At 46.3% G+C, this 26,520-nt stretch overlaps 3 protein-coding genes across 3 annotated transcripts in view; all 3 read left to right on the top strand.

Annotated features, from left to right (window-relative positions):
* Window positions 1-9,627, top strand: part of smg1 (SMG1 nonsense mediated mRNA decay associated PI3K related kinase) — a 70,092-nt gene extending 60,465 nt beyond the window's left edge. Inside the window, exons 55-64 of the mRNA XM_080776890.1 lie at window positions 474-683; window positions 1,004-1,141; window positions 2,205-2,357; window positions 2,796-2,975; window positions 3,273-3,503; window positions 4,306-4,517; window positions 5,000-5,100; window positions 5,835-6,017; window positions 6,839-6,945; window positions 7,479-9,627. Of these exons, the coding sequence (XP_080633016.1) occupies window positions 474-683; window positions 1,004-1,141; window positions 2,205-2,357; window positions 2,796-2,975; window positions 3,273-3,503; window positions 4,306-4,517; window positions 5,000-5,100; window positions 5,835-6,017; window positions 6,839-6,945; window positions 7,479-7,556 (1,593 nt within the window). The 3' untranslated portion in view covers window positions 7,557-9,627. The remainder of the gene's footprint in view (window positions 1-473; window positions 684-1,003; window positions 1,142-2,204; window positions 2,358-2,795; window positions 2,976-3,272; window positions 3,504-4,305; window positions 4,518-4,999; window positions 5,101-5,834; window positions 6,018-6,838; window positions 6,946-7,478) is intronic.
* Window positions 9,628-12,015: 2,388 nt separating this feature from the next.
* On the top strand, window positions 12,016-15,714 carry LOC308323630 (2-Hydroxyacid oxidase 1-like; the record flags this gene model as incomplete). Its single annotated transcript, XM_080775389.1, has 8 exons — window positions 12,016-12,152; window positions 12,383-12,534; window positions 13,193-13,463; window positions 13,735-13,877; window positions 14,350-14,441; window positions 14,909-15,067; window positions 15,276-15,345; window positions 15,647-15,714. 8 exons carry the CDS (start codon window positions 12,016-12,018, stop codon window positions 15,712-15,714), a joined length of 1,092 nt encoding a protein of 363 aa, XP_080631515.1.
* A 4,567-nt stretch (window positions 15,715-20,281) lies between these two features.
* On the top strand, window positions 20,282-25,684 carry LOC308323629 (2-Hydroxyacid oxidase 1-like; the record flags this gene model as incomplete). The annotated part of the gene is made up of 8 exons (XM_080775388.1): window positions 20,282-20,418; window positions 21,575-21,726; window positions 22,729-22,999; window positions 23,261-23,433; window positions 24,169-24,260; window positions 24,905-25,063; window positions 25,346-25,415; window positions 25,617-25,684. The coding sequence occupies 8 exons, from the start codon at window positions 20,282-20,284 to the stop codon at window positions 25,682-25,684; spliced, it is 1,122 nt and encodes a 373-aa protein (XP_080631514.1).
* Between the last annotated feature and the right edge of the window lie 836 nt (window positions 25,685-26,520).

The following is a 26,520-nucleotide window of genomic DNA, read 5'->3' as shown; positions in this document are numbered from 1 at the left end:
TAACTATTAAGCAAAAGATAAATACAAAAAAATCTGTGTGAAACATGTAGACAGTGCATAGTATTATGCATATAAATAAATAGTAATGTTATGTTTGGTGTGAAAATGCTCTGAAGATTGTCCTGTGTATATAGCTGATCTACAATCGGCTCCGCCAAAAAAACATTTTGTTGACAAAATGAACTGTGGATTTAACCCATTTTGGGCGAGAACCCCTTTTGGTGTTAGCATTATGTTATGCTTTAGCTATTGAAAAATAGCAGATCTACAAGCTCATAGCGCGCCACTTACGAGCTTGTAGGTCTGCTATTTTTTGAAAAATCGAAGAACGACTGACATAGAAACATGGCTTTTTCAGAAAACTGTCATTTTCAAACAGACATTTTTAGAATCTGATCTCGGGTCAGAATGGGTTAAAGTAAGTCAATCCAAACATGCTCTCAACATGCCCACCACTGTCCTGTGCCCTGCAGGTGTCCCTGGACGAGCTGTGTAAGAAGGCCATGGAGCAGAGCATGACGTCGGGCCGCGTCTCCCAGCTGCTGCTGAACAGAGCCACGGTGCTGGCCTCCTCCTACGACACGGCCTGGAAGAAGCTGGACCTGGTCCGCAGGCTGGACGCCAGCCTGGACGCTGCCAAGGTCAGCCTGCAGAGGACGCAGCTGCACATCGCCATGTTCCAGGTGAGATATGAGCCCTGAAAGGGGTGTGTGTGAGTATTTGTTTCTTCGCTGCGCGACGTGTTGTGGCGCGTTGTGAGCTTGTAGATGGGCTATTTTCAGCATGCAACCACGTCTAAAATCAGGCATTGCAACGCCATCAAGGCACCGCCAAAATACATTTTAGTCGACTAAAATCGTATGATATTTAGTCGACTAAAACTAAACTTTTTTCAGTTGAAAATATGACTAAAACTAAATTCAAAAGACTATGAATAAAACTCAAATCTAAATTTGCGGTCAAATTCAACACTTGCTTGAACCTTGCGTTTGTCTCCCTCCAGTGGCAGCACGAGGACGTGCTGGGGCCCAGGAACCAGTCTCTGAGTGTCAGCCCTCCTCCTCGCCCCATCATCCTCAGCAACATGAAGAAGAAGCTCTACAAGCTGAGCCAGGACGAGGCGGCCATCGCAGCCGTGCAGGTCGGCGTCACAAACACCCGGAACGTCACATTCACATCCCGACCATTTAGAACACTTGTCCCCAAACACTGGGTCACACAGGACCCATTTTTGTTAACCACATTTTGTTACACAATTATTATTTCAAAACATTTTGCAAATATATTCCCCAAATATGCATAAAATTCATGCAGAAATCAAAGAAAAATCTGCCGTTTTCACTAGTTTGGGTCCTGGGCAAACATCTTAATTTTTTTTTGGGTCTTGAGTTAAAATATTTGGGAACCACCGATTTAGAAGACGTGCCCAAATATTGTTACTCGTTGGACACATACGGTACATTGACATGACAACGTTTTGTTGTGGGGCTACTGTTCCATTTGCAGGCATAAAACGGAAATGCTGTCAACTAAAACCTTACTTAGCTGCAGTCCTCAGTGACCATGACATTGAATGATGGGTTTTGACATCAACAATCAAATTTATGTAATGGACCATATGGGCATTCCAGGCTGATTGTTGCTTGCAAAATGAATTATGGGTATTGTAGGGACAAGAAAGGACTCACTAAACAGACATAGATTATAAACGTCAAGCAAACGTACATGAACGGCGCGATAGTGTCCTAAGCCGTTAAGTCTGACTTGTGGCCATATTCTCTCGTCCCATCAAGAGAGTCTTGGTGTGTCTTTAGGAGGGTTGATCCGATCAAGTGATCGGAAATCGGGGCCGATCACGTCATTTTCAAATGATCTGGGAAAAAACGTGATCGGGACATGCCTAGTATCAATATTAATATTGGACTGTGATTTTGGATATTGTGATCGGATCGGAAATAAACGCTATCGGCAGATACTCAAAATCAAATCGAATCGGGAGCAAAAAACCCTAGTCTTTAGCTTTCTAGTTCTAATGAGTTATCAAGAAAAATATATATTTTTCGTGTCTCGTGACAGGCTGACAGCCCACCCAAAGTATTTCCCCACCTCATTCCCACGATATTTAACGTCACTTCACTTGTCAGATTGTTGTGATGAAAGCGTTCCATCAGTTCCTCAACAATGAAATGGATTTCTCCTCTCAGGAGAAGCTGGCGTCTCTGGAGGCCAGCATCGAGCAGCGTCTGAAGTGGGCAGGAGGAGCCAACCCAGCGCTGGCGCCCGTGCTGCAGGACTTTGAGCTGACCATCAGTGAGCGCCGGGCCATGGTGGCTAGGGAGGGCCAGCGGACCAGCCAGGTATGCAGCAGCAGAGGTTTTCTATGTTTCTGTTGAGTGTGGACATGCCCACTGCCAAACAATGTGAGTGACATGCGTCGTCGTACAAGAAAAGGGGGTTAGACAAAATTAAATACAAACTCGGTAAGAAATTCCATAAATTAGAAAACAAATAAGAAGAATTAAGAAGTAGTGAAAATGGCCGATCTGCAAGCTCACAACGCAGCACGTTGCGAGCTTGTAGATAATTTGCTTCTAGCTATTTTCACTAGTTTGGGTCTCGGCAAACGTCTAATGTCGCTTTTGGGTCTTGACCTGAAAAGACTGTTCTACTTTCCTGCCTTGTTAGAGAGGAGCAGCTGTGTAGTGTTGATGTATTGTGCGATCTGTATGTATTGTGGGACCTTAGTAGTGGTGCACTGTTTGTTATCGGCCATGTACTGACACTTGTCTCTCCAGGTCACCTTCCTGTGCTCCACCATCCTGAACTTCGAGGGGCTTCGCACGCGGACCCCCGAGGCTCTCAACATGGACGCGGCGCTCTTTGAGCTGCTGAAGCGTTGCCAGCAGACCTGCTCGTACGCCGCCCAGTTCAGCAGCACCGTGTCTCCCCTGGAGCTGCAGCTGCTGCACAGACTGGTGAGTTCAAGACCTCCGTCAGTCACAGTCTTCGGCTCCATTTCCTCCTGGGTTCCTAATATGCCAGGGTGACGACAGGGACATAGATTCCTCAACTGTGTGTCTCATAGCCAATTCCTTGTGTAGGTCCATATGGTTGTCTAGAGTTTTAATATACCATTTTTATAGTCTTTGGTTTGACTCGGCCAATGCCATGTGTTCCCTAACATTCCCCATATGAGAGCTTTCAGTAAGCCGTAGCTTATGTTATGACATAAAGTTTGAATTTCGCTCCCAACTCCCTCCCTGCCCCCATAGAGTCCTCTAGCTCTGGAGCTGCCCATCGGCAGCGCAGACTGGCTGCTCTGTGCCCAGAAGCAGCTGAACCAGGAGCTGGGTGGGCAGCGCGTGGCCCAGGAGGACAGGGAGCAGCAGCTGGACACCTCCGGAGAGACCCTGCAGCTTCTGGTGGACTCCATCAAGGGCATCCTGTCGGTCCACAACCGGCAGCTGGCGGACGTCAAGCACCTGCTGCGTGCCATGGCCAAGGTACGCACACACACATTCATATTAACACCTGCTGCGTGCCATGGCCAAGGTACGCACACACACACACACACACATTCATATTAACACCTGCTGCGTGCCATGGCCAAGGTACGCACACACACGTTCATATTAACACCTGCTGCGTGCCATGGCCAAGGTATGCACACACATTCATATTAACACCTGCTGCGTGCCATGGCCAAGGTACGCACACACACACACACACACACACATTCATAACATCTGCTGCGTGCCATGGCCAAGGTACGCACACACACACACACATTCATATTAACACCTGCTGCGTGCCATGGCCAAGGCACGCACACACACATTCATATTAACACCTGCTGCGTGCCATGGCCAAGGCACGCACACACACATTCATATTAACACCTGCTGCGTGCCATGGCCAAGGTACGCACACACACGTTCATATTAACACCTGCTGCGTGCCATGGCTCATTATATCTCAATGGGATAGTTCCAATTTTTGGAACTATAGCCCACTTTGCGGCAAGATCAAAGCGTGTTGCTACTCTCTTACTAGATTACTCTGGGCCATGGTATGCACACACACATTCATATTACCACCTGCTGCGTGCCATGGCCAAGGTACGCACACATTCATATTGTCTGCAGCAAAAACACAAAAGACAAATCGTTCCCTTTAAAGACGTGAATAATAGCGTCCCAATTCTGGGCATGGCATAATGGGTGAACATTCATATAGGGGGGACAAAGTGATGTGTGAGTCTTGTCCACGCAAATGTACATGACATGACGTGTGGCCTCTCTTCAGGACGAGGAGAACGCGCTGGCGGAGGGCGAGGAGGTGGCCTACGAGGGCAGCGTGCGTCAGTTCCTGCTGGAGTACAAGGCGTGGCAGGACAACGTGCAGATGGTGCTGTTCACCGTGGTGCAGTCCACCGGCCAGCCGCGCAGCCCCGAGCAGCTGGAGCTGCTGCAGGAGATCCCTGCCACGCTCAAGGAGCTGCACGCGCAGAGCCAGAGGTGAGCACTGACGTGGCTGCATTTAACTGGTTTTGACTGCCGCCATTGAACTTTTTTTTTTTGAGCGGCGCTAGTCTTTGTGCATGGCTTTAGTCCCAGGTTTTCAGAAGATGGCATTTTCCAATAGCGACGTTTGTATGCCTCTGCAGATGATTTGAACCGTTTGAATGGCTCGGCAGCAGATTGGAACCAGAAACACGTAGGAGGGTGCTCCGTGTGTTAAAATCTGCTGCACCGACCCAATGCACACAGCCTAGAACACGGGGGTAGGGTGGCGGAGCACGGGCGTAGGCGGGCACTTCCGCATGGTCCGCGTGCATCGCGGTCTATGACTTGCCCAACTGAATGGCGCGCGAAATGTGCGTCGCCGCTCACAACTTGTTACGGCTCAAATCTAACAATAGACGGACCGGTGGGGCTTTGTGTTTATATGTTGCCCAGCAGCCCTATACTCACTGAAAGCCTCTCGTCTCTCCTCACAGTGTGTATAATGGACTGGTGGGCTTTGCTTCTCCACTGGTGACAGAAAGAGACACTGAATGTGGCAGCCCCGTCTCTATTGCTCAGAACAGCTTCGCAGCAGGTACGGTACCCGTTCTCCTGTGTCACACCATATTATGCCATGTTATACTAGTGCACACAGCTGTGTCACACCATAGTATGTCACGTTATACTAGTGCACACAGCTGTGTCACACCATATTATGCCATGTTATACTAGTGCACACAGCTGTGTCACACCATATTATGCCATGTTATACTAGTGCACACAGCTGTGTCACACCATATTATGCCATGTTATACTAGTGCACACAGCTGTGTCACACCATATTATGCCATGTTATACTAGTGCACACAGCTGTGTCACACCATATTATGCCATGTTATACTAGTGCACACAGCTGTGTCACACCATATTTTGCCATGCCTTTCTAAAAATAAAAATATTTTTAATACATTAAAAAGTACTACTTTTTTTCAATAAAATTAAAACACAAAATATATTCCATGATTTTTTTGAGGTGGTCTCTCCCTTACGCTTCCATTTAGGACTTTAGACCCTTTTGGAGACCTACTAGTTGACAAGTAGTTAGTGGTGGGTATTGCCTGCAACCTCACGATAGATATGTATCACGATACAGAGGCCACGATACGATACTGTATATATCGATTATACGTCTATTCCAAATAATGACCATTAGTTGATGGGTGTTTCCAACAACCTCATGATCAATACGTGTCATTATACAGAGTCCTAGACTTATTGAATTATTGGCCTACCTTTCACGTCTTCTCTCTCTCTCTCCCCCATCCCCAGCCGTGCGATGCAGCGGGGTCGTCAAGACCCCACAGGACTCCATGTCCCAGAATGCACGCAGCAAGGCCCTCGCCCGTAACCTGGAGACTCCGGCCGACACCCCGCCCGGCAGCGCGCCGGCCAGCAGCAAAGGACTGAACCCCAGTCCCAAGCGGGCCGTGCGCGACCCCAAAACAGGACGAGGTAATGCCACCTGCTCTAGTCCAGCTTGAGGGGGTTCCAGGTGGTCCCCAGCTAAATGATGGAGAGTTGGTAATATAGATCTGTAACTCTTGAGAGCTAAAATGAAAATGGTTTCATTTTAGAGTTACAAAATAATTGTTAAACATCAAACAACTGCATCACTTAATTTACAAGAAAGTCTACACAATTAGAGAATGTAGAAGAATTGTTATTTTTCATCAACGTTTGCCTGTTATCTCAACTAATGGTACCACATCAATACTGCATGGAATTGGCCCAGGCGGTGGCGTAACCGTCTGGTAATCCAGTCGCAGTGTGCCGCGGGTTCGACTCCCGAGCCCGACACGGCCTTTACTGCATGTCATCCCCCCCATCTCTCTCCCGTTTCCTGTCAGCCTACTGTCTGTCCCTTCAAAAAACCAATAAAAGGCATAAGCCGCAAAAAAAAAAGCATTGAATTGTGGACCAGATCTTATCCAACGATAACAACATATTCTTAAGTGTTGGGTCTGAGAGGCTAAATCCCATCAAATGGTGGTCCGTGACTCCAATGCCATATATATATATATATATTAAAAAGAGAAAACCTTCCAAGGAAGGGATTCGCCGTGAGCTTCGTCAGGTGCTATGATAGCACCTGACGAAGCGTTGATGCAGTAAGTTGGGCCGTCTCTGTTCCCTGGAGTGTGCAGTCCCTTCCTTGGAAGGTTTTTCTCTGCTTAGTCTCCTCCTCCTCCTCATTCAGTCGTTGACTTTAACGTGACGGTTGTCGTAACCTTGTCGTAAAACTAAACGCGTCATGGTTTGTGGTCTGTCTGCAGCCGTCCAGGAGAGGAACTCCTACGCTGTGAGTGTGTGGAAGAGAGTCAAGGCCAAGCTGGAGGGCAGAGACATGGACCCCAACAGGAGGATGAGTGTCACAGAGCAGGTACAGTACAGTACAGTACAGTACCCATACTATTCAGAAGACTGTGTGCATGCATGTATTTTACAGTACTGTATGTGGGCCAAGGAAGCCCGGGGCGGGGAGGGTGATCAGCGACACCTGGATCTATGGGCAACCGTTAACGCATCCGAAATGGTATGGAATATAGAGGACCGATAAGACTATAACCCATTTAGACAGTTTTCTGAAAAAGCTATGTTTCTATGTCAGTCGACCGGTCCAACAAATCCTATGAAAAGGATTAGCTTGGAGCCTGCTGCCATCTATCAACAAGCGTTAACTTGTAGGTTTGTAACTTTTTCGGTACTTCTCCGTATTAAATTATTTTCTGAGGTTTCTCAGAAAGACCTCAGGTTTGCTTTTAGGTTGTCGTTCATAAAGCTGCCTTGTGTTTCAGAAGGCCTTTTCAAAACCGGCCTCAGCTCTAAATGGGTTCAATAGGATTTAGAGAAAATACTGCACACGCAGTGCAACAGGTGCAAAGTGGTCTCTCATCACCTCTCCTCCTCCTGCAGGTGGATTTTGTCATCAAGGAGGCCACCAACTTGGACAACCTGGCCCAGCTGTACGAGGGCTGGACGGCCTGGGTGTGAACGCGAACGCCGCTACGTCTCTTTGGTCAAAAGCAAAGGGTTAAAAAGATCCACCAGAATCCACTGAGTCTGGGGGCGAGAGGAGCCGCGCGGCACCGTGCCACACAATGGGGGGAGGTCAAGGGCCAACCCCCCCCCCCCAATACCCAAACTCCTGAGTGGGGGGGGGCTGTCACCCAATCCGGGGAAGAGGAGGTCCACTTCGTAGCTCAACCGCTGCAAACCACCCGACTCCCCCCTCCCTCAGCCCCATCGGCGACCCAGCTAACACACCTTGCTCAGCGGTGGGTGGGTGGGGGGGCCCGCAACCCCCGTCTCACTCTCTTAATGGTGTTTTCAACGGGTGTAAGCTGCCCGCGACAGGGGGAGGGGAGGGGGGAAGGGGAAGCGAGGGGAAACAAGTCTTGATGATGAAAAAAAGGCTTTCTCGTCCCTCCGCTTTTGAGGGGCAAAAAAATAAATAAAAAACCTTCCCCCCTCGCCTGCACACAGCCCACTACCGACCACCTACCCAGCATCATCACCGCACCCCTGTTGACCCAGCCCAAACACAGACACGACCCCCGACGGGTCCTCCGCGAGGCCGAGGCAAAAGGCAGTGATGGGACTTTGTTGTTCGTTTGCAGGCTGAGGCCTCCTCTCTCATGTGAGTACAGCCTCCCATGGGGAACCAACCATACAGCTGGTTTCTAATAGCAGTACGCCACTGGGGTTTGGACTTCAAACGGAGGGACTAAGATCGACCGAGGGGCCTGTACCGTGAAGAGCGAAAATTGTCCGTTCCTGCCGTTTTTGAAGCATTTTTTCCTTAACGGTATGGCGATTTGTGATTGGCCAGTGGCCGTTCTGTGGACAACAGGGCAGGTGTGATGCGGGCGACGGGTGTAGGGGGCATAACACTTCTACAAGGCTGAATGGACTCCCAACTGAAGCCTCAGATTTAAAAAAAGAAAAAAATGAAATTAAAAAAATAAAATAAAAATGATTAAAGGGGGAAGAATCTGTGTAATCAAGACTTTTATTTCTCCTAAAAAAACATTTACAGAAAGAGGACTTCTGATTTTTTTTACACACGCCTCTTCAATATTGTGTATCGTCCAAATTGTCACAGAAGAAAGGAATGTCACGTGAAGATGGGTTTCTGGATTGGGACTCGCTGTGGCTTTTGTCGTGGTTACGTTTAAAAAAGCCTGTTTGTAATGGAACTAATTATTGTGATGGAGTCGGAAGTGTTCCTTTATCTCCGAGGGTGTACAAATGGACCCGCCAGGGTCTACCTCTACACTATCGGAAGTTAATTTAACGCTCTGGATTTCGCCGTGTTTCGTGAGAGACGACGAGGGACATGTAAATTGTGAAAGTGTTTTTTTTTCCTTTTTTCGTTGGGTGACAGCATGGCGTACAGCCGTACAAATGGGACGGTGGTTCTCAAACCTTTTTTTAATTTCAAGGAGCCGTACAACTGTTGAGTGTACAAATGGAACCAAATGGATCCGCAAGGGTCCACTTTTAAAAAATATCCTCAACCGCAGAAATAAACGTTCACTCTGTTGCATCGGCAATGAAATTCACACAGCTTGCTCAAGTCCTCGCTGGTTACCCGCAAGGGTCCATTTGGTTCCATTGGTACAGTCTTGAGTAACAGACCCAGACCTGTAAGGGTCCATTTAGGACCTCCCGAGAGGTCCCTGGACCTCACTTTGAGAACCGCTGCGGTATGGCAATCCATTTCTGACACCCTTTTCTTCTATGTGCATCTTTGAATCTGTGTTGTGTTAATGTAGATGTTGCTAGTCTCCATCCTTTCTTTGAAATGCAATTTAAAAGTAGATTGCCGTCATATTTTTTGACTTGCCTGTGATAACCCGTAGCCTTCCTGACGTGTAATTACCCTCCCACCCCTTTAGTGCTTGCGTTTTATTGATCTTGACCTTCTAGTTTTACATTTTTAGTGGGAGAAAACTTAAATGACAAGTTAGTGTTGTTTTTTGGTGATGGTTCAAACTGTTATTTCTTAAAGTTTTAAATGGGTTTTGTTTGATGCCAAATAATAAAGTTGGAATTAAGAGACGTGGCGCGTCAGCTGGTTCTGTTGAAACCATTTTGAATAAAATATCATTTTACTTTACATTTTTATTTATTCATTTAAGATGCAACACTTGATCGCCAAGGAAAAACTTGGGTCTTTAAAGTAACTGTGACGCGAAGCCAAATAGAAGAAAGTACGCGGTTCAATAAATCTGTTTATTCTGAGACATGCAGAGTAAAGCAACAGTTTACATACAGGGAGTAAGTCACTCCCCTCAACGGAGAGGCAGTAGTGAGCGCAGCTCTGGTACATAACATGCCCTGACCTTATCTTCTCATACCAGGCACCTGGGCCACGCTTCAATCATATATCATCTTTTGGCTTTTCTGCGTAAAGTTACAGTAAGTTCTGTTCTAAAAATCTACACTCAAAACGGCCATTATCTTGAATATATAAAACAGCCATTAACTTGATTAAACTTGCTAAACTCGGATTGTGTAAACATGAACAACCAAAACAATGAAATGTGTACACATTTTGTTGTCTTCGCCACAGGTTAATCTATGGCATTATTAATCTCAACTGCTCATTTGATAAATGTGACATCTGGTTTTCAAGCCAAAGAAGAGTTGCACATGGCATGAAATGCAGACGTGCTCAAAGATAAGCTCAACTGCATCCGTAATTACTAGAAGGCGAATATAAATGTACTGCCGTCCAAATATTCCACATTTCTGAGACAGTTCATTTATACAGTAGTTGTGACGACACAAAAACAACTCCCTGACATTATCGCTGAGACAGTTTATTAGTGTGGTTGCCCTAACAGGGCAACTAGACTATAGTACTTGGAACACTTTATTATTCTTTCTAGAGTAACCTTTTTTTGGAAACGCTACTCCTCCCACAGTTTGGACGGCACTCACTTGAGCCATATGTCAAATCGACTGGCTTCATCGGTGTGCTTGTATTTTGCTAAGAGAAATGTTGAGTTTAATTGATATTAATTACTGAATTCATTTCACCCATTCTTGACATTCCGGTAGACTGCCCTGGCTGTCGCTTTATTGCCTTTAAGGCGCATTACTGGTATCCATGTACTGAACTTTTGACTGAACACGACTTGATTTCATCAATCCAATTTGTGTCCGGGTATCTCAGTCAGTAGAGCTCTCGCCTTTGGACCACAAGGTCATGGGTACGATCCCGGAGTTCGCCAACTCTGCGTATGAGTAGCACGGCTTTGGTGCAGCACGTTGTGCGGCAAGTACTGGGAGCGGATGGTACTGTAGGTGTCGTGCTCATCTCTCAGGGGTCTAGCGCATCATAACGGGGACAGACTACCGACATTATTTATAATGGTGTCCAGGCTCAGATAACCCAGTGGCGTTTACAAGAGGAGCCTGTGTGGACGGCTGTAAGCACTGGTGAATTTAAATAAACCAACTACCCTTTTAACTGCTTTAGGTATATTGAGGGCAGATCCCTCCCCTGTTGACATCCAAACAGGCTGCCTCTTCCAAAATGTCATTGGAAGAGGCAACTGAAGTCTTCCAGGTTGGATACGTATTCTTACATTATTATTAGACTAGCTAGATCTATTATAACATTTGTATGTTAAAATAGTTTATATCCCATTTGGATTAACTGCTATTCAGCTCATTCACGGAGGGCTATCAACTGCCAATAATCACCTGGGCAAACTGTGGAGTGATGATAACCAGACATTCACACAAGACTTCCCGTATTATGCTTAATTTCTGTCCTTGCAGTGTCTGGAACACATCCTTCCTTTTGGGCCTCATTGCACTCATCACTGAGGAAGGACACCGCATGCGATGCATTTACTGTCAGCCAAGAATGGAGAAATAATGGTCCTACTACTTCTGTCCCTGTAGCTACAGTTTAATCACCTGGACACCAATCATGTTCCACACTGTCCCTGTAACCCACTTAGCCATCCTCGCTAATGTACCAGTGTGATTCCTAGAAGAAATTCAATGCTTGGCATCCGTATTTTGGGCATTTCATAATAGCCTTTTTGGCTCGGCTAAATGGGCTGTTTATGAACCAGGGAGGGACCCGCACCACCCTGGCTGAGAATCAACCTGGGGACCACACCACTGTTGTTTGGAGGTGCGATATGGGGGGGATTTTAACCTTCCATATTAAACTCATGTTGCTGTTCATTGCAACTTACTGTGCGTGTGAGCGAGCAGACGCATGCGATTGATTATGGACACATTTCCTTATAATGGTGACTCAACCAGGCAATACGGAGTGTAAGGGTCACAACAGTTTAATGATTAAAGCTGTTCTGCTGGTGTCCTCTCTCTCTCTCTCTGTGTGTGTGTGTATTTGTGTCACTTTCTCAGAGCTACTAGCTGTGTGTGTGTGAGTGTGTGTGTAGTGAGTGTGTAGTAGTGAGTGATGTCGGGGCAGCGTGTGTGTATCAGTGACTTTGAGGACGAGGCCAGGAGGGTCCTTCCTAAGGCTACCTATGACTACTACCGCTCAGGAGCCGACCAGCAGCAGAGCCTGGCCGACAACACCGCCGCTTTCAACAGGTCACACACACACACACACACACACACACACACACACAGTGAGGAACTTCTATTGCATGTGTTACCTACTCCTAGCCCTAGTGGTAAGCTTTTATTTTTCTCCAGATTTGCCACAACTTCTGCTAATTTTCCCTAACTATGATAATGAATGGCCAGTTTCACCAGTACATGTTTGCACTGCTGATGGGGTGCACGTGTGTGTGTGTGTGTGTGTGTGTGTTGTACTGTAGATGGCGTTTTTTCCCTCGGGTGCTGAGAGATGTGTCTACCATTGACCTGTCTTGCTCCGTTTTGGGACAGCCAATCAGCATGCCTGTGGGCGTGGCGGCCACGGCCATGCAGAGGATGGCCCACCCCGACGGAGAGACCGCCACTGCCAGAGGTGATCAGTCAATCAATCAAAATCTGTATTAAGGATACATGTTCATGTGCAGATCAGTGGTTCTCAAACCGTCTCATTTCAAGAGTTACAAACCTGTAAAGGCCTATTCATACGTCACCTCATCACCGGAAACTGGAGTATGGAACCACATCAACCGTACGTACACTACTACAGTATAGAACCCCCCCCCCCCCCGTTGCCTCCTCCCAGCTGCTGGATGTGCCTGGAAAACCTCCCTGTTTTTTGTAGTTCCTTTTAAGCCAAGACCCAAGCCCGTATACTGTAGCTGCATGCCATACTACTGCAGTACCTTCAGGTACGGCATCAATGCTGAAATGCATGGTCTGGAGAGGGCACTGTTTACAGACGGGTCAAAGGTCAAAGGGCCGGGGCTGATGTCTGTGTGCGTGCACGTGCCCGGGGCTGATGTCTGTGTGCGTGCACGTGCGCGGGGCTGATGTCTGTGTGTGTGCACGTGCGCGGGGCTGATGTCTGTGTGTGTGCACGTGCCCGGGGCTGATGTCTGTGTGTGTGCACGTGCCCGGGGCTGATGTCTGTGTGTGTGCAGTGCACGTGCCCGGGGCGAACAAAACGTTCGACATTTTCAAGAGCTTTGGGAACCACTGAGCTACAATGTCTTAACGTTGCTTCTACCCAGCATGCCGAGCGGCGGGAACAGGGATGGTGCTGAGCTGTTGGGCCACTTCCACCATAGAGGAAGTGATGTCAGCGATGACATCGTCACCGGGCGACACCGGCGTCATGTGGCTGCAGCTTTACGTCTTCAAAGAACGGGATCTCACTCTCTCATTGGTCCACCGGGCGGAGGAGGCGGGCTATAAGGGCATCTTTGTTACCGTGGATCAGCCATATCATGGCAGGAGGTGGGACGATGTGCGCAACCGCTTTGAACTTCCCTCACACCTCAGGTAGGAACCATGTTTTTAAAAGCCTTTATTTAACCAGAGACAAAATGTTTCGATGTCAAGAGTTGCTCCAGTGCCTTTGTTCTTTTTGATTGTGTGTGTGTGTGTGTGTGTGTGTGTGTGTGTGTGTGTGTGTGTGTGTGTGTGTGTGTGTGTGTGTGTGTGTGTGTGTGTGTGTGTGTGTGTGTGTGTGTGTGTGTGTGTGTGTGTGTGTGTGTGTGTGTGTGTGTGTGTGTGTGTGTGTGTGTGTGTGTGTGTGTGTGTGCGCGCGCAGTGTGTCTAACTTTAGTTATGGCAACAACAGTGAATTGGCAGCGTATGCTGCCAATGCGATAGACCCCTCCCTCTCCTGGACAGACATCACCTGGCTGAAAAAACACACACACCTGCCGGTGGTTGTGAAAGGAATATTGACCGGTACACACACACACACACACACACAAACAAACAAAATATACTGTATTCCCTGTATGAAACTATGATGCATGCATCCATGACTCTACCAATAATTCATAACACTAGTCCTTACCCGTTCTGAATATATGAACAGAAAATGATGTTCAGTGTGGGTAATGCGATGTAAATAGATCACATTACTGATAGGGGGGGAATTGTTTACAGATGGTCTTGGGAAGTTGGGTTGGGCACAAAAGTAGGCTAATTAAATGTTTCTTGTGCAAGTAAATGCTGTAGTACAATCATAAGTACACCATTGATGTGTGATGTAACTTTGGTGGTGATATTCTGCCTATAAATGGAAGTTATTGAATATTTTCACGTTCGGTGTTGCACTTTGTAGACGGTCCCTAACCGCTCCTCTGAGATCAAACTAACTGTGTGTGTGTGTGTGTGTGTGTGTGTGTGTGTGTGTGTGTGTGTGTGTGTCTAGCTGAGGATGCCATTCAGGCTGTGGACCATGGTGTCGATGGTATCTTGGTGTCCAATCACGGAGCTCGACAGCTGGACGGAGTTCCTGCCACGGTCTGTGTTGTACAGTGTGTATGTGCCTGCGTGGCGTGCATGTGTGTTATGGGACCATGGTTTTTATCAATATATTTATTGCATTATTGCACAGTAAAACAAAACAATATACATGACAACGCTAAATCTGAAAATTTTGTGTTTTACACCTTTTTTCGGCTCATAACTTAAAGCCCCCATCCACCCTGATTGAGACCAAATAGCCATTTTCAATGTTTCTTAAATTCTTCACGTTCTTGGTAGAATTCTCTTAATTACCATATTATGAAGTGAGGACCGATTTTATGAAGATAGGTTGAAATGGGTGAAGTCGTCCTTTAAGGTTTAAGCATTTACTAATTATTAATACAATACAAAAAGTATTTGTTTAGCTCGTTTTCTGTTTACTGAAATGCAAATCGTTTCATTGTCCTCTGTGTGCGTGCGTGCGTGCGTGCGTGTGTGTGTGCGTGCGTGCGTGCGTGCAGCTGGATGTGCTTGAAGACGTAGTGAGCGCCGTGCAGGGTCGCTGTGAGGTGTATCTGGACGGAGGAGTGAGGCGAGGAACGGACGTCCTGAAAGCTCTGGCTCTGGGAGCCAAGGCTGTGTTCATAGGACGTCCAGTACTGTGGGGACTGGCCTGTCAGGTCAGTCAGCTTATGTCTTAGGGTTACCGGACACAGCTTCTGGGTCGTTGTGTCTTAGGGTTACCGGCGGCAGGTTATTCTCTCAAGTCAGATTCAGAACCCTGCAGCAGAATCTGTCTTCTGAGATCAAACTAACTAACTGTGTGTGTGTGTGTGTGTGTGTGTGTGTGTGTGTGTGTGTGTGTGTGTGTGTGTGTGTCTGATACAGGGGGATCATGGCGTCTCAGAGGTTCTGGAGCTACTGAGGACAGAACTACGACTTGCCATGGCCCTTGCAGGTAGAAGACACACACACACACACACACACACACACACACACACACACGAATCGTCGCTCAGTATATCTGTTATCATTTACATACACAACACACATACCTCAACTGACCTCTGTGTCACTCACTGTACAGTACATTCTTAGAAACCATCAATGTGTGTGTGGGTGTGCGTGCGTGCGTGTGTGTGTGTGTGTGTGTGTGTGTGTGTGTGTGTGTGTGTGTGTGTGTGTGTGTGTGTGTGTGTGTGTGTGTGTGTGTGTGTGTGTGTGTGTGTGCGCGCGCGCGTTTGTGTGTGTGTCTCTAGGCTGTCGTTCTATATCAGAGATAAGCAGGTCCATTGTCAGGAGAGTGGAGTTCACCTCCAGGATCTGATGACCTCTTGTGGACAGTCTGGAGAACTGCAGCCCTTAAACATGCCTGTCTCATGACAGTCGTGATGCTACTTCATCCTGTTTTGCTATTAAAATGCTTTTTATTGAAGAATACGGAATGCACGGGTGCTATTACCCACCCGTGCAAACTTCTAACATCCGTGGCCCCGGCGGTGAGCACTTTATATTTGAAATCTGAAAACGTTATGTAGATGTTAACGTTGTAAATGTAGCAATAAGGTGCGCAAAACAGGGTATAATTCCGCCAGGACGAGTTGTGAACCGTGGCTAGGAGAGCTGCAGTTAAATCTCTGGTCACAGTGATGGAAAATGAGCTCATGTTGTATTACCACTGGTGGAAAGTAAATAAGTACATTAAACACTAAAGGCAAAGCCAACATCTACAGAACCCTGCAGCTCAGTAGCATTATGGAGTACTCCTGCCTGCAGCTCAGTAGCATTATGGAGTACTCCTGCCTGCAGCTCAGGAGCATTATGGAGTAATCCTGCCTGAAGCTCAGGAGCATTATGGAGTACTCCTGCCTGAAGCTCAGGAGCATTATGGCGTACTCCTGCCTGCAGCTCAGGAGCATTATGGAGTACTCCTGCCTGCAGCTCAGGAGCATTATGGCGTACTCCTGCCTGCAGCTCAGGAGCATTATGGAGTACTCCTGCCTGCAGCTCAGGATAATTTTGGAGTACTCCTGCCTAGCCTGGATGAATGCCTCTCAGACCACTCTCAGGCAGCTACTGTATTAGAGTAGACAACATCCAAAACTGCTACCTTGGATTGCCTGGGATCGTCTGGGACGCTCAGGTCAGTAAGGGTCACATCAACAGTTTAATGATTAAAGCTGTTCTGCTGGTATCCTCTCTCTCTCTCTGTCTCTCTCTCTCTCTCTCTCTGTCTCTCTCTGTATTGGTTTGTGTCGCTTTCTCAGAGTTCACACAGTTCATCAGAGCTACTAGCTGTGTGTGTGTGTGTGTGTGTGTGTGTGTGTGTGTGTGTGTGCGTGTGCGTGTGCGTGGAAACAAGTCATTTGAATGGGTACTTCCTTGTATACGAACATGAATCCTGCCTAGCCTGGATGAATGCCTCTCAGACCACTCTCAGGCAGCTACTGTATTAGAGTAGACAACATCCAAAAGAAGGGCTTTAAAAAGCAGGGCTTTAAAAAGGATGAGGACCTTGGCCTACACAGCATGCCATCAGCTTATGGTCGAACAGTTGCAGCAACAACTGTCAACAAGATGCACACTCCCAGCTGTCCTGGGGGGCCTCAAACCACTGCTACCCCAAGCTCACACGCCAGGTCGAATCACCCGGAGATACTACCAAGCCACGCCCTGGAAACCCCCCCATGTAAAAAAAAGAAACACCAAATATACCTTCATAGGAGCTTTCTCCACAGTATGGAACAGCCGGATACACCAAGACTGTTATCCCATAAAGCTCAAGGGCTTTTAATCATCCAACATTCCGTTTCTATTTTCCCCTGACTGAGTAGCTGCAGATCACTGATAGGCTCTTTCTTAAAGCCTGTATCTGCCAAAGCTTAAAAAAAGAAAAGAAAAATACTCAAGTACTGCACTCATTTTCTTTTAATGATTTTTTTAACTTTACTGGAGTATTTCCAATACTTTTACTTCTACTCAGAGGTAAATATTGTACTTTTATAATATTTAAAGTATTTGAATACTTTGCCAATTTGAACATGTAGATCAGTTATTTTTAAAGTATTTTCCTTCTTTTTTTACTTTTGGTTCTTTAAAGTATATTAACTAAAGTTCATTTTGAATTCTGAACGAACACCCCAAACATACAAATGATAACATGTATCAGCAATATATTACTATTTAATTCTGAACTTGAATCAACATGCAGCTCAATGATCTGTTCACCAACTGTTATTGGTACAAAAGTCACTACTTCAACCCTACAGTATATACGTCGTTAACCAGGGACCCTCAGGGATCTGTACTTGGTCACCTCCTTTTTCCCCTCTACACAAATATAGAGGGTATGTGCAATTGCGCATGCATAAAGTGAGTGGCAAATCGAGTGAGTTTAACGTTGTTTAATTTAATGGACTTTTCTGTTTTGTTGCCACTCAGTAAGTGTTCCCGCATAACTTCTGGGTATGATGATGATGATGATGATGGCACGCGGCCACGCGCATACACTTTATTTTCACCCAAAAAAGATTGTAATGTTTTGTATGACAATGACCAGAAAACGGATGCTAAAAGTGTATGTACCGTCTGGAGCAGAAATAACACATTAAAACAGACCCACGGGCCACTGCACCTGTCAAGTGCACCAGCAAAATGTATGCATGTTGTATGTCCATTTTCCCATTCTGTGTAAAGTTACAGTATGCTCTATACTAAATATCTACACTCAAAACCGCCTTAAATATATGAAACGCTCAACAAAGGGTTGTTTAGTCAGCCATACTCCAGTTGTGTAAACAACCGAAACAATGAAATGTGTACGCATTAGTTTTTTGTCATGGCATTATTTGATAAATGTGACTCTCCTGGTTTTCAAGCCACAGAAGAGATGTGTCGCACACCTGTGCACATGGCGGTACACATGGCATGAGATGCAGAGGTGCTCATAGATTAGCTTTATGCAACCATAATTACTAGAAGGCTAATAATATCCATATACTGCACTTGTGCACAAATGCTTTCACTCTTAAGTGAACCAGACTTGATGTAAATCAATCCAATGGTGTCCAGGCTCAGCAAACCAGTTTACAAGAGGCCCCTGTGTGGAAGGTTAAGTGAATTTAAATTAAAGTTTTACTGTTTTAGGTGTATATTCATAAGTCTATTGACTTAAAAACTGCATCTGAACAGGCTGTGGTTAAAATGTCATTGGAAGAGGCAGCTGAACTCTTCCAGGTTGGATACGTATTCTTACATTAGACTAGCTACTAGATCTATTGTAACATTTGAAATAGTTTACAGTTCTCAGATAATTAATCAATTTATTTCCACACTTAAGCTTACAGACAAACTCAGTAGAATGGATCACAATAATCAAATGAATTCTTAAACAAGAGTTAATGCAGGTTCAAATAAAAATTAAGAAACAAATCAAATGATAATGAAATTATATGATAGATAATGTTCTTTGCCATGAACATAGAAACTTGATGTATAATGCATCACTTTCCTGAGTGTTGGTTTGTTGAGAGCTTTGAGAGAGAGGCAGACGGGGGTCGTCTGTCTTCTGAGGGAGAGAGGTCGCGTTGCAGGCGGCAGGGGTTTGGATCGTCTGTGGTAACCCCTGAGCCTCTCGTCGTAGTGCCTTGGATTGCCTGGGATCGTCTGGGACGCTCAGGTCAGTAAGGGTCACATCAACAGTTTAATGATTAAAGCTGTTCTGCTGGTATCCTCTCTCTCTCTCTCTCTCTGTCTCTCTGTATTGGTTTGTGTCGCTTTCTCAGAGTTCACACAGTTCATCAGAGCTACTAGCTCTGTGTGTGTGTGTGTGTGTGTGTGTGTGTGTGTGTGTGTGTGTGTGTGTGTGTGTGTGTAAACAAGTGTAAACAAGTCATTTGAATGGGTACTTCCTTGTATACGAACATGAAGGGCTTCATGGAATTGGACAGTTCCCAGTTATACATGTCAATTCTGCCAGCATTGACAGTGTGTGTGTGTATCACTTGATGCTGTGACTGCTGTCTCAGTCAGAAGCTATACCATACTGAACATTCTTGAGGGTAAATAGGTCAGCAGACCCCTCTGCAGGGCTATAACTGTCCGGCTCCTTCACAGAGATCACTTCACATGTTCATTTGATCATCCAATGCTGTGTGTGCTATAGCTGGATGCGATAGCTTAATTGTGCCTTTATACCCCTCGTCTACTACACCCCCATAATATTCAGCTTTAAATGTCATTTCGGTTCAACACATGAGCATCAATCACTAGACGGAGTGTGGTTGAATCAATACGCAATCAACACACACACACACACACACACACACACACACACACACACACACACACACACATCTTACATGTTATGCCCTGGGCTCAAGGTTCACAGATAGCCCGGGTCATGTTATGAAGTAACTTTGTCCACACATGCATGCATGCACACACACACACGCACACACACACACACACACACACACACACACACACACACACACACAGTATTGACAGCGGTTGGTGTTCCGTGTGAACAGTAACATTAGTAACTAGTAGGCTACTACCACAGTGTCTGTTCGTGTTAAAATGGTCAATGAAGGGCCGGTCTATAGAAGCAGAGTCACCGGAAACAGCAGAAGAAGACCTGAGACAAACAGGAGGGGAGGAGTTGTGTGTGTGTGTGTGTGTGTGTGTGTGTGTGTGTGTGTTTGGGGGGGGGGGGGGGGGGGGGGTGTAAGGGTCACATCAACAGTTTAATGATTAAAGCTGTTCTGCTGGTATCCTCTCTCTCTCTCTCTCTGTATTGGTTTGTGTCGCTTTCTCAGAGTTCCCACAGCTCATCAGAGCTACTAGCTGTGTGTGTGTGTGTGTGTGTGTGTGTGTGTGTGTAGTAGTGAGTGATGTCGGGGCAGCGTGTGTGTATCAGTGACTTTGAGGACGAGGCCAGGAGGGTCCTTCCTAAGGCTACCTATGACTACTACCGCTCAGGAGCCGACCAGCAGCAGAGCCTGGCCGACAACACCGCCGCTTTCAACAGGTCACACACACACACACACACACACACACACACGCACACACACACACACGCCCCAAAACCCTCCACTCGAAGCCTCCGCTCTTCCAACACCAGCCTTCCCCACAAGCTCTGCACCATGAGCGACTGACCGGCCGGCCTTCTGATCTAGTGCCCCACATCTGTGGAATGCCAGACCTCACTGTTTCAACATTGTTATAGGTCCCCATCGTTTTAGTTTCCTACATTTTTAATTATTATTATTTCATAAAAAAGAAATCCCCAAAAAAGCTAAACTTTTCATGAAGTAATAACAAAATCCAATGATTATTTTCAGTAATGTCATAAAGAAATGAAAGAAAAATCTAAGAAATTCCATGAATTAGAAAAGAATATTTAAGTATAGTGAAAATAGCCAATCTACCAGCTCACAACGTGACGCGAAGCGACACATTGTGAGCTTGTAGATCGGCTATTTTCACTAGTTTGGGTCCCGGGCGAATACCTAATTTCAGTTTTGGGTCACAGGCTGAAAAGTTTGGGAACCACTGCCCTAACTTACCGAACACCTGAGAGCACCACAGTCCACTGATGCTTTTAAAAACCTGCCTTTTTTAACAAGCTTTTTCTTAATTATTCTTGGTCCATTTTCTTTCTATTCCCTGGCCTGATTTGACCCACTGTAGTTTTTAATTTGAACCTTTGGCCTAGTAGGGTCCCATGCAATTGTTTGATTGCCTTTGCTGTTTTAAGTGCGTCATAAATTGAATGCATTATTATCATTATTATTATGTATTACCTCACTACTAAATGCCTATGATAACCGTCTTAAACCCTCCATACTTCACTGCCCGGGGTCCCCCAGGGGTCTATATGTGGACCCCTCCTTTTCTTCATTATAGTGAGCTTGTAGGTTGGCTATTTTCGCTGAATGTTCCCCTATTATGACATGCCCAGAAATGGGGAGGGACATTATAGAGTTCATGTGCCTAACCTAACCTAACCTAACCCTGATTTGAACCCAGGACCCTACAAGCTTCCAACAAACTTTGCCATATCGATGTGTGTGTGTGTGTGTGTGTGTGTGTGTGTGTGTGTGTGTGTGTGTGTGTGTGTGTGTGTGTGTGTGTGTGTGTGTGTGTGTGTGTGTGTGTGTGTGTGTGTGTGTGTTGTACTGTAGATGGCGTTTTTTCCCTCGGGTGCTGAGAGATGTGTCTACCATTGACCTGTCTTGCTCCGTGCTGGGACAGCCAATCAGCATGCCTGTGGGCGTGGCGGCCACGGCCATGCAGAGGATGGCCCACCCCGACGGAGAGACCGCCACCGCCAGAGGTGATCAGTCAATCAATCAATCAATCAATCAATCCTTGTATTTTCAAGGACCCTCATAGACGAATCTGGCAGATTGGTCTGGCACTCAGTTTGAATTATACATTGTACAGAGTTGTGGGTGACCAATCGAAGGCCACTATTCAAAGTGGGACATTTCTTTTCTTTTCTTTTTTGACATTTTATTTGTAAAACCACGCCTTCATGGAAATGAATCTTCCACACAGAACTTCCAGACTATTATCTATGCAGTGATTACAAACACTGCCACACTGATTGCACAAAAAACACTCGGGCTAAATTCGGCCATAGCCAAACATGACCTCATCACATTTGTGATGATGGCTATGGCCGTGTTTTTCGTTGCAAAACTAATGCTTGGAATAGATTCAGAATCATGCCTTATATACAGTAGTAGTAATGGTGGCCATATAGATTTAGCAGATTTGGCCACTGTGGCGACCCAGAAGTTCACCACAGTGGGCGCCCTAGCTAAATCATTAGAGCAGGCCCTGGGCTACATATGTGCACAATTTGGCGCGTTTAGACAAATTAGCGCAAAATGGCCATTCTCTCTCCCTATCCTCTACTACCAGGCCAGGGTAGAGATGTAATCCGTCCTCAGATGGCCAAACACCCCTCAAGATTTTCAACAAGGCTCTGAGTGTAAAGAAGGAAAGAGACTGAACCCCCCCGCTATTCATGTCAGTGGAAGTTGCTCAGTGGCGTTTTGAAGCACCCGGAAGAACCGTCTACTACCGTCTACTTCCGCATTTGACCACCAAATGTTGGTGGTCAAATGCGGAAGTGCAACAGAGTGCTCAATGTTAAAGCCCAGCTGCACAGGGTTTCCTCGTCATGAATCCACGGGTCCACCTGCAGTCCCTCCTCTTACCACTAGGGGCCAGTGCTTCAACGTTGAAGAGTCTCACTGGGGCCTTGGCTCTGATCCAGAAACGTTTGGGAACCACTGAGCTAAAATGTCTTAACGTTGCTTCTACCCAGCATGCCGAGCGGCGGGAACAGGGATGATGCTGAGCTCTTGGGCCACTTCCACCATAGAGGAAGTGATGTCAGCGATGACATCATCGCCGGGCGACTCGGGCGTCATGTGGCTGCAGCTTTACATCTACAAAGACCGGGATCTCACTCTCTCATTGGTCCGCCGGGCGGAGGAGGCGGGCTATAAGGGCATCTTTGTTACCGTGGATACGCCATATCTTGGCAGGAGGTGGGACGATGTGCGCAACCGCTTTAAACTTCCCTCACACCTCAGGTAGGAACCATATTTTTTGAAAGCCTTTAAGACGGAACGTTTCCATATCAACAGTAGATCTTCGAAGACGTAGCCAACTCCAGTCTAGACATCGAAAATAAAAAGTTGTTGGTTCTTTTTGATACGGTATATCCCTATGATGTAATTCTTAACGTGACACTTGGTGTGTGTGTGTGTGTGTGTGTGTGCGTGTGCGTGTGCGTGTGTGTGTGCGTGTGTGTGCGTGCGTGCGTGCGTGCGTGTGTGTGTATCCGCGCATAGTATGTCTAACTTTACTACAGCGACAATGGCGTTCTCTGAAGGTAGCTATGGTGCCGACAGTGGATTGGCAGTGTATGTTGCCAAGGCGATAGACCCCTCCCTCTCCTGGACAGACATCACCTGGCTGAAAAAACACACACACCTGCCGGTGGTTGTGAAAGGAATACTGACCGGTACGCACGCCGCCCGCACACGCACATACACACACGCCCATGCGTGCTGTGTTGAGTGCTTGAAGTAATATACTGTATTCCCCATATGAAACAGTATGATGCAAGCATCCATGACTGTAGCAATAAATCATGGCTGCGGCCTGCATGGCAGGACACGCTCCAAAGACTGGGAAGGTGATTGTAGCACCCATGCAGCCAAGACGAGGCCCACAACAGCCCTGCCAACCGGGCTCAGACCTATTGGCACGACAGCTTGTGCGTCGGTCTGGCGAGTTGGAGACTGGGGTTCAATCCCCCGCTCCTGCGCATCACTATATATTTGGGTAGAGAGGCGAGCTGGGAAACAGCAGCCACTACACCCACTTCTCCTGTTACTCTGGATGGGTTAAACGCAGAGCACAAATTTAACCGTATGTGCAAATATTTATACAGTCACAAATGCCACCAATGGAGTAGGGACCAAATGATTAAGAATGATGTCATCTTTCAGTTTTATTTCCTAATAATTGCACTATAGTGCTAACACAAATCTCTAGTAGGCCTAGGCTACGCATAATGTTAGCACCACCCAATGCAAAGTGCCTTCATTCCCTGGATGTTTAGGTTAAAGTAACATTATTAAATGACCACAAATGATTCTCTCATGGTGGTGAAGAGACTTTACTCACTTTTCCAAATGTCACCCTAACCGTTCCTAATCTCTCTCTCTGCGCGCGTGCGTGTCTGCATGCGCAGCTGAGGATGCCATTCAGGCTGTGGACCATGGTGTCGATGGTATCTTGGTGTCCAATCACGGAGCTCGACAGCTGGACGGAGTTCCCGCCACGGTCTGTGCAAGTGTGTATGTACTGTGTGTGTGTGTGTGTGTGTGTGTGTGTGTGTGTGTGTGTGTGTGTGTGTGTGTGTGTGTGTGTGTGTGTGTGTGTGTGTGTGTGTGTGTGTGTGTGTGTGTGTGTGTGTGTGTGTGTGTGTGTGTGTGTGTGTGTGTGTGTGTGTGTGTGCGTGTGTGTACAGTGTGTAGCCTACAGTATGTGTATGTGCCTGCGTGACGTGCATGTGTGTTATGAGACTTCCAAAATCTCCATTGTCTCAAAGTTCCACTATGTTTCTTCACTTTATTGGTAGATTTTAGTGAGGACCAATTTTATGATGATAGTGAAATGGATGAAGTCGTCCTTTTAAGCATTTTAAAGACATATCTTTCACAACAAAAACATTTCTACAGCTTTTACATCTGTGCTTTGTCAAGTCGAAAAGTATTTGTTTAGCTCATTTTCCGTTTACTGAAATGCAAATCTTGTCTTTGGTGCATTTGCGTGCATGTGTGTGATGTGTGTGTGTCTACTGTCTATACTGTGTGTGTGTGTGTGTGTGTGTGTGTGTGTGTGTGTGTGTGTGTGTGTGTGTGTGTGTGTGTGTGTGTGTGTGTGTGTGTGTGACTGTGCGTCTATCTATATATGTGTGTGTGCAGCTGGATGTGCTTGAAGACGTAGTGAGCGCTGTACAGGGTCGCTGTGAGGTGTATCTGGACGGAGGAGTGAGGCGAGGAACGGACGTCCTGAAAGCTCTGGCTCTGGGAGCCAAGGCTGTGTTCATAGGACGTCCAGTACTGTGGGGTCTGGCCTGTCAGGTCAGTCAGCTGACAACTGACCATCGCCATGCTGGCTTGTGGTGGACGTTTTTGTAAAACAAAATCTATTTTATGCCACGGACATACAGAGCTATCCCTGAATCCCCAAACTAGTGGCAAAACTGCTGCTATTTCCACTTTGTACCTCAAATAATGTGTGTGTGTGTGTGTGTGTGTGTGTGTGTGTGTGTGTGTGTGTGTGTGTGTGTGTGTGTGTGTGTGTGTGTGTGTGTGTGTGTGTGTGTGTGTGTGTGTGTGTGTGTGTGTGTGTGTGTGTTACAGGGGGATCAAGGCGTCTCAGAGGTTCTGGAGCTACTGAGATCAGAACTACGACTTGCCATGGCCCTTGCAGGTATATCTGTATATCTGTTATTATCTACATACACAACACACATACCTCAACTGACCTCTGTGTCACTGTACAGTACTTACGAAACTATCAATGCTTGTGTGTGTGTGTGTGTGTGTGTGTGTGTGTGTGTGTGTGTGTGTGTGTGTGTGTGTGTGTGTGTGTGTGTGTGTGTGTGTGTGTGTGTGTTATCTCTGTCTCTAGGCTGTCGTTCTATATCAGAGATTAGCAGGTCCATTGTCAGGAGAGTGGAGTTCACCTCCAGGATCTGATGACCTCTTGTGGAGAATCTGGAGAACTGCAGCTAGAATATCTGCTCACAGTGATTAAAAGTAAACTCATTTTGTACCAGCAGCCACGGATTAACCCCCAATGAAGGTCCCCAGGAGCTCTTTTCAGGGCCTCAAATCCAGTACTGCGCGGTCCAATATCCTCAAAAGGCCCCAGAAAACCAAGGGGCCCGGGCCACGGCCCCACCGGGCCAATGACTACTTTTGCCCTGTGTACCAGTGGTGCAAAAATAATTTAATGCTTTTACTTATTCTATAACTCTGAAGTGAATGTTGTCCTCCTACAATATTTAATTAATGATTAAAGCTGAGCTACAAGCTGAGTTCTGAGCTTGTAGATTGGCTATTTTCAAAGGATTTTTAAAGATTTTATGAATTTGAAAACTTATGGTCCTTCTGCATAATGAGTTATTTTACTTTTGGTTCTTTAAGTATATTTTGATGCCAATATCTTAATTTGTACTTTTACTCAAGTAAATCTTGAATACCTAATTGTACTGTAACAGTCAGACTATTTCTACAATGGAGGGTATGCGCATGCATAGAGCGAGTGGCAAATTTAAATTGCATTAAATGTTGTTTAATGCAATCAGATAGGACTTTTCTATTTGGATGTATGGGCTGTCAGGACCAAAAAACATTTTGATACTTTTACTTAAGTAAAAGATTTGAGTACTTATTTCATCACCGTGTATTGCAGCGGACCAGTGGCGCAATGGATAACGCGTCTGCCTACGGAGCAGAAGATTCCAGGTTCGAGTCCTGGCTGGTTCGAAATTTTTCGCTTAGGCTGGAATGGTTTAGGGTTGACGACAGAG

The sequence above is a fragment of the Protomyctophum bolini genome (assembly GCF_963924005.1).
Source record: "Protomyctophum bolini genome assembly, chromosome: 11".
In the NCBI taxonomy this organism is placed as follows: domain Eukaryota; kingdom Metazoa; phylum Chordata; class Actinopteri; order Myctophiformes; family Myctophidae; genus Protomyctophum; species Protomyctophum bolini.
The sequence above is the reverse complement of the archived record's forward strand: the minus strand, read 5'-3'. Positions and strand labels throughout refer to the sequence as shown.